The sequence below is a fragment of the Sminthopsis crassicaudata genome, chromosome 1 (assembly GCF_048593235.1).
Source record: "Sminthopsis crassicaudata isolate SCR6 chromosome 1, ASM4859323v1, whole genome shotgun sequence".
Taxonomy (NCBI): domain Eukaryota; kingdom Metazoa; phylum Chordata; class Mammalia; order Dasyuromorphia; family Dasyuridae; genus Sminthopsis; species Sminthopsis crassicaudata.
In genome coordinates, this window is record NC_133617.1 from 53915529 (window position 1) to 53936390 (window position 20862).

At 34.8% G+C, this 20862-nt stretch overlaps 1 protein-coding gene across 2 annotated transcripts in view; it reads right to left on the reverse strand.

Annotated features, from left to right (window-relative positions):
* BTBD2 (BTB domain containing 2) overlaps positions 1-20862 on the reverse strand; it is a 60480-nt gene that overhangs the window by 27319 nt on the left and 12299 nt on the right. For both annotated transcript variants that reach the window (XM_074303715.1, XM_074303725.1), the window contains exon 2: positions 13383-13502. In XM_074303715.1, coding sequence (XP_074159816.1) covers positions 13383-13502 — 120 coding nt within the window. The remainder of the gene's footprint in view (positions 1-13382; positions 13503-20862) is intronic.

Genomic DNA, 20862 nt, shown 5'->3' on the forward strand with positions numbered 1-20862 from the left:
GGGAGACTGTCTGGGACCCAGGTTGCTCTCCAATGTGCTAACTTTATTTCCTAGCTTCATATCATCATCTGAAATGTAATAATTATTGTCACAAGATCAGAGAATCCTAGTTCCAGAACTAGAAGAGACTTAAGAGGACATTTAATCAGATCTCTTCAATGTAGACTTGAGAAAACTAACTCTGGGGATTTAATTGACCAAAATCATATAGGTAATATACAGCAGAGAAGGAAATATGAACCCAAGCTTCCTGATTCTAGAGACTGTGTTTTTCCCTAAATCAACTTGCATCACCTACATTTCTGCTTTTATCCAATTCACAGAAGAAAAATGATGAACAATAAAGGGCTATGATCAAATCCCAAGACCTCAATCCTCCAAGTTGAAGTCACTCTGTTAAAGATTCTTCTTTGGATCCATCACTCAACAAGGTCTCAATATACCTAAGTAGCCCATATTTTGATCACAAAGATAACATGAGTAATTTTGTCAAATGGCTTACTGAAATATAGGTGTATGCTATGACATTCCCCATTTCAGATGAAAACAAAACAAATGAGACTTGTCTGACATGACATTTTCTCGGGGGCAGTTTAGTATAGCAGATCAAGAGGATCTGGGTTAAAATCTTTCTTGCTAGCTATACTTATGTTGTATGACCCTCGACAAGTCACTTCATATCAGTAGGCTTTGGTTTCATTTGTAGAACAGGGATAATAATGGCACTCAACTTGCAGATTTGTTATGAAGACAAATAAATGTAAAATACATTTTGAACCTTATACATGTTAGCTGCTGTAATTATCATTACTGTTACTGACAAAGCTACACTGGTTCTTACTACTACTTTCTTTAAATGTTCACAATAATTCGAATGATTTATGATCTTATCACTGTGAGCATTCCCTTTAATTATGAAGATTGTACTCAACCATGCTGTTGATCCTGTACCACTCCTGTCTATATCTTCTCCTAGAAGTTGCCATAAGAGGAGGGAGAAATGTCCATCCAAGATGCTTTGAGTCTTCACTGCATTCTCTTTAACACCACCACAATATCAATGGAACACATGGCTCTCAATTATTCTTTGCTCTAAGTGATATTTCATCTTTTTAAAAATCACATTTCTTTGTTGATATCTTTTGTAAAATTTTGACAATAATTCCTAGTTTATTAGGTCATTACTCAAGCCTGACAATAATCCACTGGGTGATCCTCAACTTTGATTCTTCAAAGACTGTAGAATTCTATGACTTACAGTCATCTGTCAAATGGAACAATGATTTTTTAAAAAGATTAAATGTCATGACTAAGATGGAAATATGGTTAAAATGATTATATATTTATAACCTATATCAGATTATACATTTATAACCTATATGCTTACTATCTTGGAAAGAGGAAAAAAAATTTGGAAGTTAAAAATCTAACAAAAAATGAATGTTAAAAATTACATTTATAATTGGAAAAATAAAATACTATTGAAATTTAAAACAAAAATAAATGGAAAAAAAGATGAAATTTTGTTTTAATCTAAAAAAAAAAAAACAAAGAAAAAATGTTCACAAACTATCTCAATAACATTCTGAAATTCTGTTAAAAGTTTATATCAAGCTTTCTATCTCTCAAGAGTTCGGTTTATCTTTCCTTTGGTGAAAAACTAGGAGACTTTCCCTTCTCCAATCTTCTACTATTTTGTTCTATGCTCCACAATTTTTCAAAGATCATTCAGCAATTACAATTTATCAATTCCTTCAGGACCAGGATATAGTTTCTCCAAGACTGGTAACAACCTTAAGTAAAACCTTCAACTGCTCACATACAAACCCTATTATCCTTGACTTGTGCTGTCTCATACCCACCCACCTCAAAGCCTACTACCATTCCCTTTAATGGGCCTTTTAGAGTAATTGCTCCACAATTAACTTTTTTTTTCATACTAAATTTTTTTCTTTAACCTTCCATATTTTTGCCCTTACTGAAACATGGCTTCCTCCCAAAGACAGCTCCTTTCAACCCTCTTTCTAGGAATGTGTACCCTTTTGCTAATACCTAATTCATGTGAGTGGGAGAATCATAATAACTCCTTACTCCCATCTGCCACTTCCAGATCAAGGCTTCCTCTATCACTTAAATAAACAACTCTTCTACTATAAGGTTCACATTTTCCAAATTTATCAGGTAATCCAGATGCCCATGGCTGTTTTCTATAGACCACCCTCCTATCCACCCCCAGAACATTCTTCTTTCCTCAAGGAAATCAGTGTCTGGTTTACTCTTCCTTTCCATCCCAGTCTTCACACTTCAACATATAATTAATACATGCTCAAATATATGAAAGCCCCAGTCGCTCAATCTATTCTAATCTTATGACCCCACTCAACTAGAAGATGGTCCCACCTTTGATCTTTTTATCACTCACAAATATTTCCACGTCCTTGGTCATTAATTTATCTTCTCATCATCTTTTTTTTAATCATTCCACCTTTCCTTCTGCTTTGACCTAGTTTTCTATTCCTCAGTTCTTTCTATCACCCCAGCACTGACTAACTCTCTTTTCCCTCTTCCCTTCTAGTATTCCTTGATAAACCAGACAGAATCAAAAAAATATATACACAGTGACTACCCAAAGAACAAAGATATATCCTTTAAAGCTGAATGCTGAGTAACTGTAGTGACCAATCTTGGTCCCAGAGAAGAAATGAAAAAGTATCACCCTCTCTTCAACAAACAGTCTGTAGGTCTGCAAGTTTTTTTTTGAAATTTATCAAATGCTCACATGACCAACCGTGCATAATTAGTGTTTATTTATTTATTTTTTAGTTTACCAATACTGCTAACAACTGTGCTAAAATAAAATGGTCACTTTTCCTAATAATAGTGCTCTAATATTTGCAAAATATTTTCCTCATGACAATCACAGACATCAACATGTATTATCCCCATTTTACAAATTAAAAAACAGACTCTCAGAAGTGACTCCATAGGCTCATGACTAGTTCTAAAATACGTGTCACATGTACTAAACTCATATCTCCTGATTCCCAAGCTTATTACATTACATTCTGTTTACCTTCAACCTTTTCAATGCTAATATAATTGAAGTAACCACAGCTAATAACTAATACATTAGGCTGATTTCCCCCAAAAAAGTGAAGCCACAAAAAGACCACCAACTAACATAAGCAATTTGAATTTGACTTTTCAAGGCCACAATTAAGAGGCTCTCATACTGCCAACAGTTGGGTCACGAATCCAATACCATATTATTTTTCTTCATATGCTTTCTTACATGTTGCTTATCATGGCATTTGTGATGTACATTTGTGATGTTGGTCAAGCATAGTTCATGTATTTTTGCAGGCACTATAAAATATTTTCACTAAGGGGAAAAATGTAATCCATGACTAAATTAGTTTCCCTTTTACTATGGCTAATGTTTTCTCTTGTAGTTTCTGTGTCTTAGGGCATCTGAGAACTCAGTGAAGTACGGACCTGATAATCATAATGAACTTTTATCAAAGGTTGCACTATCAAAACTGGGGCAAGATTATTTAAAAGAGCAATGTAAGCATTTTGCAGTCTTATTCTTACTGAACTATCTGCAGTATGATCAGGGTTTATGAACTTTTGTACCCATTCACTCATCCTGAATGAGACTCCCAGAGGCATGGCTATAATCTCCAAGATGACAACCAGCCCATGAATTATGTAGCAGAGACTTTACTTAAACAGCTGGAGAAGCAGTGATCATAACCAAAGAATAATAAGGTTATTATTGAAGGTATAATACACACACACATACAATTTCTTCTGCTAATACTGAAAAGGGAAATTAAGATATATTAGGACAGTATGATATGCAAAAGTGAAAATAAGCCACTTGAGGGAAATAATTCAAAACAAAGGAAAGACAACTAGGGATACCAAAAGACAGAAAAATTTGGCCTGGTAATGAGTCAAAACTAGGACTACCAAGTCCTTTTTGATCCTATGCTATCCTATCCTCAATCCTAGAGCCACCTGGTGATTTGTATCTCCCCAAATTCTCAAACTAAATCCAAAGGGGGGAGGGAAAGGTGACAAATATAATTAAGCACTGATAACACAATGTAATCAAATTACATTTATTAACTGCAATAGTAAATCCCAAGATATTACTTTGATTTCCAATTTTTTCCTCCCTCCTTTTCTCCCTTTCCCCCTTCCAAAAATGGCAAGCAATTTTATGGAGGTTAAACATTTACAATAGTATTAAACATAGTTCCATATTAATCATGTTGTGAAAGAACTATCAGAACAAAAGGGAAAAAAACACAAGAAAAAAAAATTAAAATAATATAGTCCGATCTGCATTCAGTCTCCATATTCTTCAGTAGCATTTTCCATCACAGAAATTATACATCCTTGCAATTAGATTACTGTAATGCTGAAAAGAGCCAAGTTATCGAAGTTGATTATCACACAATGTTGCTATGACTTATTCAAAATTCTCCTAGTTCTGATTACTTCACTTGAGCATCATTCATGTCTTTCCAATTTTTTCCTAAAATTTGTGGGCTCATCATTTTTTACAAAATAGTATTCTGCTATATATTTAAGAACTCAAAACTTAAAAAAAAGAGTTGAAAAGTGTTTTAACATGTAACTGACTGGGGAAGAAAATAAAATATTAAAAAAAATTGTGTTAATAAGAGAAATGCAATGGCACACAGATTCAGTCCTGGCCTTCATGGAGCTAACACTGTAACAAAGAAGTGTACAATCTTGTTACAAACTGAAATGTCAGTAAATGATCGTGACTTTACATAAAATTCATCTTAGAAAAATAAAAATCTCTTTGAAAAATTAAACCTGAAACAATTTAATCTTGAACAAGTCTAGATAAACTAAATACTTAAAAAGTGGGGTTGGTAGGAGGGGATGAACCTGGAACCACTTTACAAATATAATTTTATCCTTAAAACAATTCTGGGAGGTAGATGTTATTTATCATCCCCATTTCATAGATGAAGAAACTGAAACTGAAGAACATTAAGTGATTTGCTTAAAGTCTGACACCACATTTGACCTTAGGTTTTCCTGATTCCATGTTCAAAGCTTTATTGTACCACCTGACGACAACGTGCCTACAAATTGTTCTCAATGACCAAGAAAGGAGACCATCCACCAAATTTATTTTGGAAGGCAAACACTGTCCTGATACCCAAACTAGGAAAGCAGAAAAAAAGAATTTAACAACCAAATTTACTAAGAGACTTCTATGCAAAGCTTTTAAACAATCAAGCACTTAGATATAGTTTAGAACACATGCTTTAGACTATGAGGTACCACTACACCTGTCAGATTGGCCAAGATGACAGGGAAGGATAATGACGAATGTTAGAGGGGATTCAGGGAAAACTGGGACACTGATACATTGTTGGTGGAACTGTGAACAGATCCAACCATTCTGGAGAGGAATTTGGAACTATGCTCAAAAAGTTATCAAACTGTGCATACCCTTTGATCCAGCAGTGCTACTACTGGGGTTATATCCCAAAGAGATTTTAAAGAAGGGAAAGGGATCTGTATGTGCAAGAATGTTTGTGGCAGCCCTCTTTGTAGTGGCCAGAAACTGGAAATTGAGTGGATGCCCATCAGTTGGAGAATGACTGAATAAATTATGGTATATGAATGTTATGGAATATTACTGTTCTGTAAGAAATGATCAGCAGAATGATTTCAGAAAGGCCTAGAGAGACTTACAGGAACTGATGCTGAGTGAAATGAGCAAGATCAAGAGCTCATTATAAATTTCAACAACAATACTGTATTGTTAGGATTCTTACAAGGTGCTAAATCAGTTGTCTAATTTAGCATGGTACTTAACTGTTCTCTAGTTCAGAGTTCACACTTTTCACACCTTTAAAAGAGCATATAAAAGGACAAGCCCACTGGAAGCTCCAAGAGATTCAAAGTCAAGATTGATTCCCACTTCTACCTTTGTGCTGGCTGGAGACATTCAGACAAGAGCTCTTGGGAACCAAGGAGAGAGATAGGCCTCTAAGAAAGCTAACTGGGGCCAGGAAAAGATCCAGGATTTTGAAGGACACAATAAAGTATCTGGACTTTAACTCCTGGTTGCATTTGAGGTGATTATTGAAACTGAACTAAAGCCAAGGCTGCCTCCAGAAGCTCCCCAAGAAACCTGCATGAAGAGAATGATTATAATTTAGAGAAAAAGAATATTACACTGTATGATGATCAATTCTGATGAACGTGGCCCTCTTCAACAATGAGATGAACCAAATCAGCTCCAATAGAGCAGTAATGAACTGAACCAGCTACACCCAGCAAAATTACTCTGGGAGATGACTATGAACCACTACATAGAATTCCCAATCCCTCTATTTTTTGTCCACCTGCATTTTTTTTATTTCCTTCACAGGCTAATTGTATTTCAAAATCTCATTCTTTTTGTATAGCAAAATAACTATATGGACATGTATACATATATTGTATTTAACTTACTTATGCTTTAACATATTTAACATGTATTGGTCAATCTGCCATCTAGGGGAAGAGGTGGGGGAAAGGAGGGGAAAAGTTGGAACAAAAGGTTTTGCAATTGTCAATGCTAAAAAATTATCCATTCATATATCTTGTAAATAAAAAGCTATAATAAAAAAAGAATATATAAAATTAAAAAAAGTTAACAACCAAATTTACTAAGAGACTTCCATGCAAAACTTTTAAACAATCAAGCACTTAGATAAAGTTTAAAACATATGCTCTAGACTCTGAGGTACCTCTATACCTGTCAGATTGGTCAAGATGACAGGGAAGGATAATGACAAATGTTGGAGAGGATGCAGGGGAAAACTGGGACACTGATATATTGTTGGTGGAACTGTGAACGGATCCAACCGTTCTGGAGAGGAATTTGGAACTATACTCAAAAAGTTATCAAACTGTGCATACCTTTTGACCCAGCAGTGTTACTACTGGGCTTATATCCCAAAGAGATCAAAGGAGAGAAAGGGACCCACATGTATAAAAATGTTTGTGGCAACCCTCTTTGTAGTGGCCAGAAACTGGAAACTGAATGGATGCTCATCAACTGGAGAATGACTGAACAAATTATGATATATGAATGTTACAGAATATTATTGTTCTATAAGAAATGATCAGCAGAATGATTTCAGAAAGGCTTGGAGAAATTTCCATGAACTGAAGCTAAGTGAAGTGAACAGAACCAGGAGATCATTATACTCAGCAACAATAAGACTATATGATGATCAATTCTGATAGACATGGTTCTTCTCAACAATGAGATGATTCAGGCCAGTTCCACTTGTTCAGTGATAAAGAGACCATCTACACCCAGAGAGAGAACCTTGGGAACAGAGTGTGGACCACAACATAGCATTCTTATTCTCTCTTATTTGCTTCCATTTTTTCTTTCTCAGTTTTTGTTTTTCTTCCTTCTTGATCTGATTTTTCTTATGCAGCAAGATAATTATACAAATACATATACATATATTGGATTTAACATTTAAATTTTTAAATTTTTAAATTTTTAAAATTAAAGTATTTTAAAATATTTAACATGTACTGGTCTACCTGTCAGCTAGGGAAGGAACTAGGGGGAAGGAGGAGAAAATTTGGAACAAAAGATTTTCCAAGGGTCAATGTTGGAAAAATTACCCATGCATATGTTTTGTAAATAAAAAGCTTAAAAAAAAATTTTTTTTAAAAAGGAACATATAGTTTAAACTACATATGATGCTAGATTCTTGGTGATACAAAAACAAAAAATTTAACAGTTTTATTCAAGAACCTTACATTTCAATGGAAAAGATATAAAGTTCACATATAAGTATATACTGAATAAATATATAGTGCAAAAAAAATAGAAAATTCAACAATAAAAGTTACTAATTGGGAGGATCAGGAAAGGCTTCTTATAGAAGTTCATGCATGAGCTGCATTTCAAAAGAAGAAAGGGAATATGACGTGGAAGTGAAAAGGAATTTCATTCTAGGCATGATGGGCAAGAAGATGAGATTTTAGGCAAGGAGAATAATCAAGAAGTCACTGGGAAAGGGGATGAAGGCCTAAAATGGGGATTGTATAAATACAAAGAAGGGAGTCTAATGTGAAAGACAGGATGAAAAAAATGGCAAGATTTGGCAACTGATCAGATATATGGGGCAAGGAAAAATAAGTCCAGAATGATTGGATCACTTCAGAACTCTACCAATAATGCATTAGTGTTCCAGTTTTCTCACATATTCAATATTTATCATTATCCTTTTCTATCACATTAGTCAATCTGATAGGTGTGAAATGGTACCTCAGAACAATATGATCTCATTTGAACATCACAAAAAGGGCAGGAAGTCAGCAGCATTAGTATTTTGTTATCATTTATCATTGTCACTTTACTGAAAAGAGAGATGAAGGATCAGGCTCAAGGTCACAAATCTAGTAAAGTTTATTAAGCTTTCTTCTCTCTCTCTCTTTTTTTTTTTTAAACTACAGAGCCTTAATTGAAACAACTTTGTTCAGTAAAAGTTACACTATGGTTATTACCACTATGCCAAATGCCAAAGTCTAAGAACTGTGGCAAAGATTCAGAAAGAAAGTTGGTACAGGAAAAAAGACTGCAGGAATTTATTTTGCTACATATGAAATGGATCAGTCACATTATCAAGTACTTAATAACAGTACACAGAATGTTCTTTCACAGAAAATCAAAAGATCCCTCCCTCATATTTAAAAAGGGTCAGAAAAGAAAAATTACGCTAGGACTGTATTTTCTAAAAATTTTCTGAGCTGGTTGGGAATGAATGAATCAACTGAATCAGATGCAGCTTTTGGAGGTCTTAACCCGCAAATGGTAAGGGGATTGATAAAGGGATCAGGAGGAGATTACAGGGGGTCCCATTGGTAGCACTGAGGCAGGACTCTGATCTGGGTTGTACTCTTTTTTTTTTTTTTTTTTTTAATTTTTATTTAATTTTATTTTTTACAAAAATTTTGTGCATAGGTAATTTTCCAGCATTGACAATTACAAAACCTTTTGTTTTAACTTTTCCCCTCCTTCCCCCAGATGGCAGGTTATAGGTTGTAGTCTTGAATGACAATCCTAGGAAAAGCAGGAACACTAGTACACCAGAGCTTAAAGCCTCAGGAGAAATGGACCCTCTTCACACAGACTTCTCTTTGAATCATACCACTTAAAAAAAAAAAAAAAAGCTTTCAAATTCTCAGAACTAGATACACAAAGACCTTGAAATTTGGAATAGTGTCCTCTCTACTCCAGAAGCAGAGTCCAACTTTAATATAAAGTTAAAAGGCAAGAAATAGGCAAGAAAAAAAGAGCAATCAATCAAAGGGGGAAAAAAAAAAAAAAAAAAAAAAAAAAAACAATCCTGACTATATAAAATTATTACAGTAAGAGGCAAGGTCAAAATAGAAATCAAAAGCTACATCCAAAGCCTAAAAGAAAAATGTGATTTTTGTCTCCGTTCCCAAAAAAATCCTGGAAGAATTTAAAAAGGATTTTTTTTAAAGCAGATTAAGAAAGGTAGAGGAAAAATTAGGAAAAGAAATGAGAGGTAAAGAAAATTATAAAAAAGAGTCAACATCATCTTGGTAAAGGAAGCACAAAAATTTACTGAAGAGCTCCTTAAAAAAGCCAAACTAGTCAAGGGGAAAATATATACACAAAGTCACTAAAGAAAAGAACTCCTTAAAATGTAGAATTGGCCAAATGAAAAAGGAGGTATAAAAGTTTATTCAAGACAATTCCATGGAGCAACAAAACAATCAAAAAGATGAAAAAATTAGAAAATGTTATATCTCATTGGAAAAAACAATTGATCTGGGAAATAAACTAAGGAAAGAGAATTAGGAATTATTATATGAAAGCCATAATCAAAAAAAAAAAAAAAGCCAAGACATCATTTTTCAAGAATTGTCAAGGAAAATTGCCCTGATATTCTAGAATCAGAAAATAAAATAGAAATTGAAAGAATTTACTTATTACCTTCTGAAAGAGATCCCAAAATAAAAAAATAAAAAAAACACCCAAGAATATTATAGCCAAATTCCAGAGCTCCCAAGTCAAAAAGAAAATATTACAAGTAGTCAGAATGAAGCAATTCAAATATTATGGAGTCAAGTAAGGATAACACAAAATTTAGTAGCTTTTACATTATATGATCAGAAAGCTTGGAATATGATATTCTGAAGGGCAGAGAAGCTAGGATTACAACCAATAATCTACCAACAAAACTGAATACAATCCTTCAGGTGGAAAAAATGGACATTCAATGAAAGAGAAGGCTCTCAAACATTCCTGATAAAAAAATCAGAGTTAAATAAAAAAATTTGACTTTCAAATACAAGAGTCAAGAGAAACAAACAAACAAAAAAATTTAAGCAGGATAAGAGATAATCATGAGAGTCAATAAGATTAAAGTGTTCACATTCTTGCATTGGATGATAATAATACTTGCATCTCCTTCCCTCCCTTCCCCCTCCCCCCAGGCTGGGGTTAAGTGACTTGCCCAGGGTCACACAGCTAGGAAGTGTTAAGTGTCTGAGACCAGATTTGAACTCGGGTCCTCCAGAATTCAGGGCTGGTGCTCTATCCACTGCGCCGCCTAGCTGCCCCTATACTTGCATCTCCTAACAAATTTCTCATCATTAGGCAGTTAAAAGGAATATATATTAACAGGAGGCAGGAGAAGAAAGAATAATACACTGGGATAAGGGGAAAAGGAAAGGTAGAATGGGGTAAATTATCTCACATAAAAGAAATACAAAGTAAAAGGGAAGATGAAGGCAAAGACTCTTATCTGAATTGGCTCAAAGGAGGAGTAGCATATAGAAATCTATAGAAAAATAGGGGAGAAAAGAGATAAGAAAAGGGGGAAAGGGGAACCTGACAGAAGGGAGGGCATATCAGGGGCAGGATGAACATGGTTAAAAAGAGAAAGAGGGTAGTATAAACAGGGAGAAAATAGAATGGAGAAAAATACAGTTAGTAATCATAACTGACAAAATCTTGCAGCGTTTCTCTTTTAAAAAGCCTCATTTCTCATATAGAGAACTGAGTCAACTTTATAAAAATAAGATCCATTTCCCAGATGATAGTCAAAGAATAGGAATAAGCAATTTTCAGAAAAGTAATGAAATCTATAATTAGAAAAATGTAAATCAAAACTGTGAGGTTATCACCCCGCATCTATCAGATTGGCTAATAAGACAAAAGAAAAAAACAAATATTGAAAAGGATGTTGGAAAATCGACATGCTAATGCACTATTGAAATTATAACCATTCTGTACAACAATTTGGAACTATGCCCAATAAAACCTATGCATACATACCTTCTGACCCAGCATAACACTACTAGGTCTAGATATGTACCATGCACAAAAATATTTATAACAGCTCTTTTAATGGTGGCTAAGAATTAGAAACTGAGGGAATGCCTATCAACTTGGGGAATAACTGAAAAAACTGGCAAATGATTGTGATAGATTGTTACCTTTTTTTTTTTTAATTTTTAAATTAATTTTATAATTATACTTTTTTTTTGACAGTATATATGCATGAGTAATTTTTTTAATAACATTATCCCTTGTATTCATTTTTCCAGATTTTCCCCTCCCTCCCTCTACTCCCTCCCTTAGATGACAGGCAATCTCATACAATATATGTGTGTAAATCCAATTTTCTTGTTGCATGTTAAGTATTGGTTTCCGAAGGTATAAGTAACCTGGGTAGATAGACAGTAGTATTAATATTTTACATTCAATTCCCAGTGTTCCTTCTCTGGGCGTAGTTATTTCTGTCCATCATCGATCAGCTGGAAGTGAGTTGGATCTTCTTTATGTTGAAGATAACCACTTCCATCAGAATACATCCTCATACAGCATTGTTGTTGAAGTGTATAGTGATCTTCTGGTCCTGCTCATTTCACTCAGCATCAGTTGATGTAAGTCTCTCCAGGCCTCTCTGTATTCCTCCTGCTGGTCATTTCTTACAGAGCAATAATATTCCATAGCCTTCATATACCATAATTTACCCAACCATTCTCCAATCGATGGGCATCCATTCAGCTTCCAGTTTCTAGCCACTACAAAAAGGGCTGCCACAAACATTTTGGCACACACAGGTCCCTTTCCCCTCTTTAGTATTTCTTTGGGATATAAGTCTAGTAGTAGCACTGTTGGATCAAAGGGTATGCACAGTTTGATAACTTTTTGGCATAGTTCCGATAGAATGTGTTACAACAAATAACAAGCAGGACATACTCTCAGAAAACCTGGAAAGATTTATGTGAACTGATGCCAACTAAGAGAATACTGTACACAGTAACAGCAATATTATATGATTATCAACTGTAAATGATTTAGCTATTCTCAGCAATACAATGATCCAGTATAATTTTCAAAGAACTTGTGATGAAATAAACTATTCACCTCCAGAGAAAGAACTGAGGGAAGTTTGAATGCAAATCAAAGCATATTTTTTTTACTTTATTTTCTTGGGGGTTTTTGGGAGTGTTTTCTTTCAATACATGACTAATATGGAAATACATTTTACATGTCAGCACATGTATACTTATTTCAAATTGCTTACCATCTCAATAAGTGGGGGAGGGGAGAAGACAAGGAAGGAAAGAGAGAATTTGGAACCCAAAATTAAAAAAAAAAAAAAAAAAAAAAAAAACCACAGTATTAAACATTATTTTTATATATAATTGGGACAAAATTAAATATTAAAGAGGAAAAAAACACTTTCTGGCTGGTAAAATTAAAGTACAAAACTGGAGTTAGCATATTTTTTAATTACCTGGGAACAATGTTGAAAAGTACTTTTACCCTATAGTATTTCATAATGTTTATTTACAAAATGTACAATTTATTTCAACAGAATCAATTTCAGTATCAGCAAAAGCCCTTATATAGTTAATTGCCACTGTCAGTGGATCAGCACTTACTCTCAGCAAAAAATCAAACACAAAGCATTTTATCAGAAATTAAACATCTGAAACCTAAATTCTTCAAATAACAAGGCTGAAAGAAACCTTCAAGATTATTAATCCTAGCCTTCATTTTGTAGATATGAGGCAGCTAAGGCCTGGGAGATGACATGACTGGTTAGATAACAAGGGACATAACACTATGGGTTAATGATGGTATCAGGATTGGAATCTAAATGAGCAGATTCCCAATTCAGCATCCTTTTTGCTATCCACTCTTAAAGGCAATGTCTTTTCCCTACTCTGTTTTCAGTAAAAGATTTTTGGTACATTACATCTGTCAACAATTCTCTAACTCTACATTTAGCAGAACGCACAGCAGAATCATACAGGCTTACTTGAGTAAAGCTAAGAAAGCAGCAGGCTCCACATCTGGCAGTTCAATTTCTGTAGAAGTTGTGGCCATCCCACCATTAAACATTGCATCGAAGACAGCGCTGCCCACAGCCAACACAAACCTGACATTCAAAAAGAGAGGAAAAAAGGTCCATTAAATCTCTTATCTTTGATCTATGATCGGCATAGAAAATATCTATCCTGCTTCCCCTCTTCTGCCCCCTCCCAACTGATCTTTGCAGGAAAAGAAGGTTAATATTTTACATCCACATCTTTACAACTTCTAGGCTGCCTTACATAGGGACGCTCCCAAAGACAGGAGGAGTATGCGCTTCTCCAAGTCAGGGGCTGCCCTCTGGACCCCATCTTCTACTCTGCACATAAACACTCCCAGAGCACTCAGTGCAATGTGGTACTCAAGATGATTCTTGTAAAAGACGATTGCTGAACATGTTAAAAAAAAACTCTGAGGTAATACCCCACATCTATCTGATTGGCTAATGTGACTGAAAAGAATAATGACAAATGCTGGAGGGAATGTAGAAAAATAGGTGCGCTTATGAGCTGCTGGTGGAGTCGTGAACTGGTGCCATGGTGGAGTTGTGAACTGGTGCAACCACTGGGAACTATACCCAAAATACTGTATCCCAAAGAAATTAAAAAACAAAACCCAACCCAGAAAAGGACCTATATGTATAAAAGTATTTATAGCAGCTCTTTTTGTGGTGGCAAAGAATTGGAAATGGCTGAACACATGGCATATGGTTGTGATTAGAAAGGAAACACAGTAGTGTTTTAACATTACTATGCTATAAAAAAATGATAAGATAGCTTCAAAAAAACTTGGGAAAACTTATATGAACTGGTGCAAACTAAAGTCAGTAGAACCAGAAAAACACTGTACATACAGTAACAATAATATTGAAATGATGAAAAACTGTTAAAGACTTAGCTACTTTGTTCAATACAATGACTAATATAAGACAATCCCAAAGGCCTCACAAAGAAAATGTATCAACCTCCAAAGAGAGAACTGATGGACTATGAAGCATACTTTTTTCACCTAATTTATTTTATATTTTATTTTTGTTTTTGCTGATAAGGAAATATTTTGCATGACTTTACACGTATAATTTGTTATCATATTTCCTGCCTTCTGAATGAGTGGTTGAGGGGCTAGAGAAAGGTCAAAAATAAAGAATTCAAAATTTTTAAAAATGAATGTTAAAGTATAATTATAAAAAAAAAAAGACTGTTGAACTAAATAAATAGAATCATATACTATCAGACTAAAAAAGGTTTCTTATAAAACAGGAGATAAAATGGTAGAACAGGAAATCAGAACAACATATCATGTCAAAACTGGAAGAGACAGCACATGTTCAAGGTAGAAGAGTTCTTCGAGATTTAAGTCTTTAGATAATCTTTACAGACGAACAACCTGAATCCTAGAAAAGAGGGGTGGATGATATGCTCAAGGCTCATGAGCTAGTCGGATCTTGTTCAGACTGGTCCACTTGAACAACATAATTCTCTGTGGCACTTAGCCCAGGTACTATGACCATTTTATAAGGAAAGTGAAATCCTGAGATATTACATATTTCTTAACTGTGTACAGCTTCTCCAAATCACTTGTTTTAAGACTGCCTTGTACCTGCAATGTAGTCCTCCTACTGATGAAGATGAAAGGCAGTTGGCCTGAAGGAGAGAGGACCAACCTAGAGATGGAACACCTAAGTTCAAATCCTGCTTCTGAAACATATTAACAGTATGGTAGGACTATGGACAAGTTACAACACTTCTTAGTGCCCCAGGAAACAAAAGTTTTTAATATACAAAGTTCTCCACAAATTAAATCAGGGGTCCAGGTTGAAATACATACATACACCCCCCCACACCCATACACCCACACACACACACACACACATACCCACCAAATACAAATGGTTATACACATGTTGAACCTATTATATAATTTTATCTTCAAGCCCAGGTCTTAACATGAAATCTGATATTTCTTATACACACAAAATTTTAAATGCTTTTCCAAACCAAAGAGGAACTCTAAAACAACTGCATTTATCCTACTTAATAAATTCCAGTGGTTCTCCATTACTTCCAGGGATCAAATAAGAAATCTTGTATGGCTTTTAAAGGCCTTTACAAGCTGACTCTTTATAACCTACCATACTTTCTTATACTTTATTCCCCCCTCCATGCACTTTATGAACCAGCAAAATTGGATTCCTGTTGTTCCTCCCATATGACACTCCATCTCCAAACTTGGGTTTTTTGATGGCTGTGTCCCATGCCTGGAATGTTCTCTTTTCTTACCTCTGTCTCCAGTCTCACCTTAAGACCAGCTCAAATTCCTCCTCCTACAAGCAGCCTTTTCTAGTTTCCTCTGCCCCTTCTATCCCTAGTGCTTTTAAGTAATCCCATTTACCCTGCATGTATCTTGCATGCAATTAACTGTCATGCAGGTTTTCTATCCCACCAAAATATGAGCTACCTGACAGCAGGGACTACTTCTGTCTTTGTGATCCCACAATGTCTGCATATAGTAAACTCCTGAATTCACAGTGTGTGTATTTGATCCAACAATAAGGTGACAAGGACAAGCTTGCATATTATTATATGATCGTCTTTCCACAATATGCTTCAATGGATCCACCTAATGTGAGGATAGTCTTCCTCACTTTCTTTAAGTTTCACAAGGATACTAATGGAGCAAATGAATTGCTCATGTGTTATCTATCTCTTCCTTCCCCCCTCCCCTCTCAGCCAATATTGTAAGCTAAGTGCTTAGAAACTCAAGACACTGACTATGCAATTGTAATGTGAAGCATTGTTAATGTGTCACATGTATAAAAATGATTCCTAATTTTGAACCAAAGGTTCCTGTGTCCCTATTATTCTTATACAACATTTAATATTTGGAAAAATAACTCATAACTATCCCCTAAAAGATATAAAGCAGTTTTCACAGCTTAGCAGTACCCTCCCTCCAGGTTAAGTGGATATGACTGATGGCGGAATTTACTTTATCTGACTGTCTACTTGTTGGGAATTATTTCCTTTCATTATTGTGCAATGGAGGATGGAAGAGGGAAAATAAATGCTTAGGGTAGAGGGAAGGCAGAATGTAAGACTTCCTGACTGCCCAAAACGAAATGTTTTAAACAAAGTAGGCACTTAAAAAAATGCTCACTGGATAAAACTGAATGCAAAAATCAACTTCGAAATCCAGGATAGGGAGGTACAACTAGATATTAGTCCCTTTGCAAAAAATATGAAGGCTCAAAGTGGAAGCTGAAACTGATTCAATGATGGAAATGGAAGCTAAAAGATAGATGTTATCAAAGACCTAAGAGAGCTGTTTACAATGAGCGACAATGGTAGCATCAGATTGGTCAGTGCAAATAATTGGAACACTGTATTGAGTCTTGGGCACCATATTTTGGATCAAATTTAGAGAAGCTTCAGAAACCAAGATAATGAGAGAATTGATGGTTATACTATATGAGTACTGGTTGATAGAAAAAGAGAAGAGAAGATTTAAGGGAGATACAATAATAATGTAAAAGGTTATCAATATAGGAAAGAGAGATTTTGCTTGGTCTCAGAGGGCAAGGCCAAGAACAAGGAAAAGTTATAGAGGAATACATTTAGACTTAATTTAAAGAAAAAAATTGTTAATAATCAGAGATATGTAAAGGTAAAATGGATAGTTTCAGGAAATTTCCCTCATTAGAGGGCATTCAAAGACTGGATGGCTACTTGCTGAGAATACTGTAGATTAGATGAGTCCTGTCAGTCTTTCTAACACTCAGACTGTGATTAACTTTGAAAAGTTAAGTTTACTGGCCTGGACTATTACTCAATTTGGACAGAAACTGTCTTTCTTGATCTTAATTGTGCCTTAGTTTCTATATCTGTAAAATAAGAACAATATTCCTTCCTACATACACAAACCTTCCAAGACTATGTTAAGATATCATAGTTTTCAACAAGATAGCTACTATGTAGAGATCCAAGACATCATTGCTATCTCTTTTGGGCTGAACTAGAACATAATAAAAATATGCCCACTATATTCCTAAAAATAAAAGAAAAACTTGGGTGGGGAGGACACAGGGCAAGGAATTTGTGGATTAGAAAGAAACTAAGGAATTATTTATTTAGTTCAATCTTTTCATTTTACAGATAAGGAAACTAAGATATACAGTATCACTTGTTAAGGTCACAAAGGTAGTTAAATGGCATCAGTGGATCCCACAGACTACAACCAGTTCATAGCTTTTTCCATTATAACAAGCTGTCTCCTTTAAGTGAAGATTCCTTTAGCCTGATTATAAGAACTTCAGAACCAGGAGAGACTTTGGAAATCATTCAGAGGGGTGAAGTTACTTGTCCAGGGTCACCCTAGGATAGATACTTAATTCGAACCTAACTTCTCTTAATGTTCTTTCCAATGAACCACATTGATGACTTGACTCAATTCTCTAAAGCCAGAATAAGAATCCTCTTCAACAGAATAAAAGGTCGAGAATTGCAAGGGAACTAATGAAAAAAAACTCAGAGGAAGGTGGTCTAAGTGTACCTGATCTAAAGCTATATTATATAGCAGCAGTCACCAAAACCATTTGGTATTGGCTAAGAAATAGACCGGTAGATCAGTGGAACAGATTAGATACAAAGGACAAAAAAGGATACATATATAGCAACCTAATCTTTGACAAACCCAAAGATACCAACATTAGGGATAAAAATTCATTATTCGAAAAAACTGTTGGGAAAACTGGAAATTAGTATGGCAGAAATTAGATATGGATCCACACTTAACACCATATACCAAGATAAGATCAAAATGGGTCCATGATTTAGGCATAAAGAGAGAGATAATAAATAGATTAGAGGAACAGAGGATAATCTACCTCTCAGACTTGTGGAGGAGGAAGGAATTTATGACCAGAGGAGAACTAGAGATCATTATTGATCACAAAATAGAAGATTTTGATTACATCAAACTAAAAAGTTTCTGTACAAATAATACTAATGCAAACAAGATTAGAAGGGAAGTAACAAATTGGGAAAATATTTTTAAAAACAAAGGTTCTGACAAAGGTCTCATTTCCAAAATATATAGAGAACTGACCCTAATTTATAAGAAACCGAACCATTCTCCAATTGATAAATGGTCAAAGGATATGAACAGACAATTCTCAGAGGAAGAAATTGAAACTATATCCACTCACATGAAAGAGTGTTCCAAATCACTACTGATCAGAGAAATGCAAATTAAGACCACTCTGAGATACCACTACACACCTGTCAGATTGGCTAAGATGACAGGAACAAATAATGATGAATATTGGAGGGGCTGTGGGAAAACTGGGACACTGATACATTGCTGGTGGAGTTGCAAAAGAAGCCAGCCATTCTGGAGAGCAATCTGGAATTATGCCCAAAAAGTTATCAAACTGTGCATACCCTTTGACCCAGCAGCGCTACTACTGGGATTATATCCCAAAGAAATACTAAAGAGCGGAAAGAGACATATATGTGCCAAAATGTCTGGTGGCAGCTCTTTTCATAGTGGCTAGAAACTGGAAGATGAATGGATGTCCATCAGTTGGAGAATGGTTGGGTAAATTGTGGTATATGAAGGTTATGGAATATTATTGCTCTGTAAGAAATGACCAGCAGGAGGAATACAGAGAGGCCTGGAGAGACTTAAATCAACTGATGCTGAGTGAAATGAGCAGAACCAGAAGATCACTGTACACTTCAACAACAATACTGTATGAGGATGTATTCTGATGGAAGTGGAAATCTTCAACATAAAGAAAAACCAACTCACTTCCAGTTGATCAATGATGGACAGAGGTAGCTACACCCAGAGAAGAAACACTGGGAAGTGAATGTAAATTGTTAGCACTAATATCTGTCTGCCCAGGTTACATGTACCTTCGGAATCTAAAGTTTATTGTGCAACAAGAAAATGGTATTTACACACATGTATTGTACCTAGACTATATTGTAACACATGTAAAATGTATGGGATTGCCTGTCATCGGGGGGAGGGAATAGAGGGAGGGGGGGATAATTTGGAAAAATGAATACAAGGGATAATATTATAAAAATATATATATATAATAAAAATTAAAAAAAAAAAAAAAAAAAAGAATCCTCTTCAACAACCAACAATGTCTGCACCCTTTCACACTGCCTCTATATAAAATGACTCATGCACTCCCACTGTGCCATGACTAAAGTGCCTTGGGTACTACATATAATGTCAATGTACACAAATTAAATGCAAATTTTGGGAGGAAAAGGTAAAAATATTTTTTAATATAGTAATTTTCAGGGCATGTTGCAACAACCATGGATACATTACTCATCCCATGGTCAGACTGGGAAGGAATAGCTCAAAAACAATGCAGCATTCTCTGGATTTTCACTTTGCAGAAGTCTACTGAACAAAATATATTCTAGCATCACTCTAACAAGTAAATAACTATTCATCTGTCCTATTCTAATCCATAACAAAGATTGAATTAACTACTATGGATTACAATTCGTCCAAAGACAAGATTTCCTCCCTTTTCTTCCCTCTCATCTCAAAAAAAAAAAAAAAAAAAAAAAGTTACAGGAAAGCAATACTCTTTACGATAGAATATCCTAGCAACATGAATTCCCCCCCCTTCCTAAAATAAAATTCCAAATTGACTTACGAAGGAATACTTCTGGCCTTGAAATGTACCATACTGCTCTGAATATAGAATGCACTCTCCCCCAATTCCTACTTAAGGCTTATACAAAACCAGAGCATGGCCTAAATCTTTACTCAACACCAGAAGCAGAAATCTTTTGCAATTTTTATTAAACATCCCTCCCCCCATTAGAATGTGAGCTCCTTGAGACAGGAGCTGTCTCAATTTTTAACATATACTCTCAACAAGGAATAAGTACTTTATAAATGCTTTTCTATTTCATTTAAGATTATGAAGGCACTAAGTAGAAAGAATCTCAATGTATGTAAAATGAATGTAAATTGAAAAAAAAAGTTTAAAAATATTTTTAAATATGGCAATTTTCAGGGGATGTGCCAATAATAATCATGGACATATTACCTGTCCTCTCTAATCTAGCTAGATGCAAAATGAAAATCACAATACTTACATTACTTCCTCCCAAACCTGTATAGAAAATGCTTTTCAAGTTTTGGACTGTTAGTTCTTTTTTTCATACTGTATATGCCTACTTTTAAATATTTTAAATAGAAAATTGCTGAATTTTGCTTTCCTATTCATTCTTTCATTTTAATGGAAGGATTAGGTACATCAATTGAAATAAATTTTTTTAGATATTTAAAATGCAAAAAAGCCTAGGTATTTTTATTTCCTACTTCATGACTTTTTCTAAATTTGTTATAAACAGTCCTTAACTTTTCAAATGATGAAAATTATTAAAGTA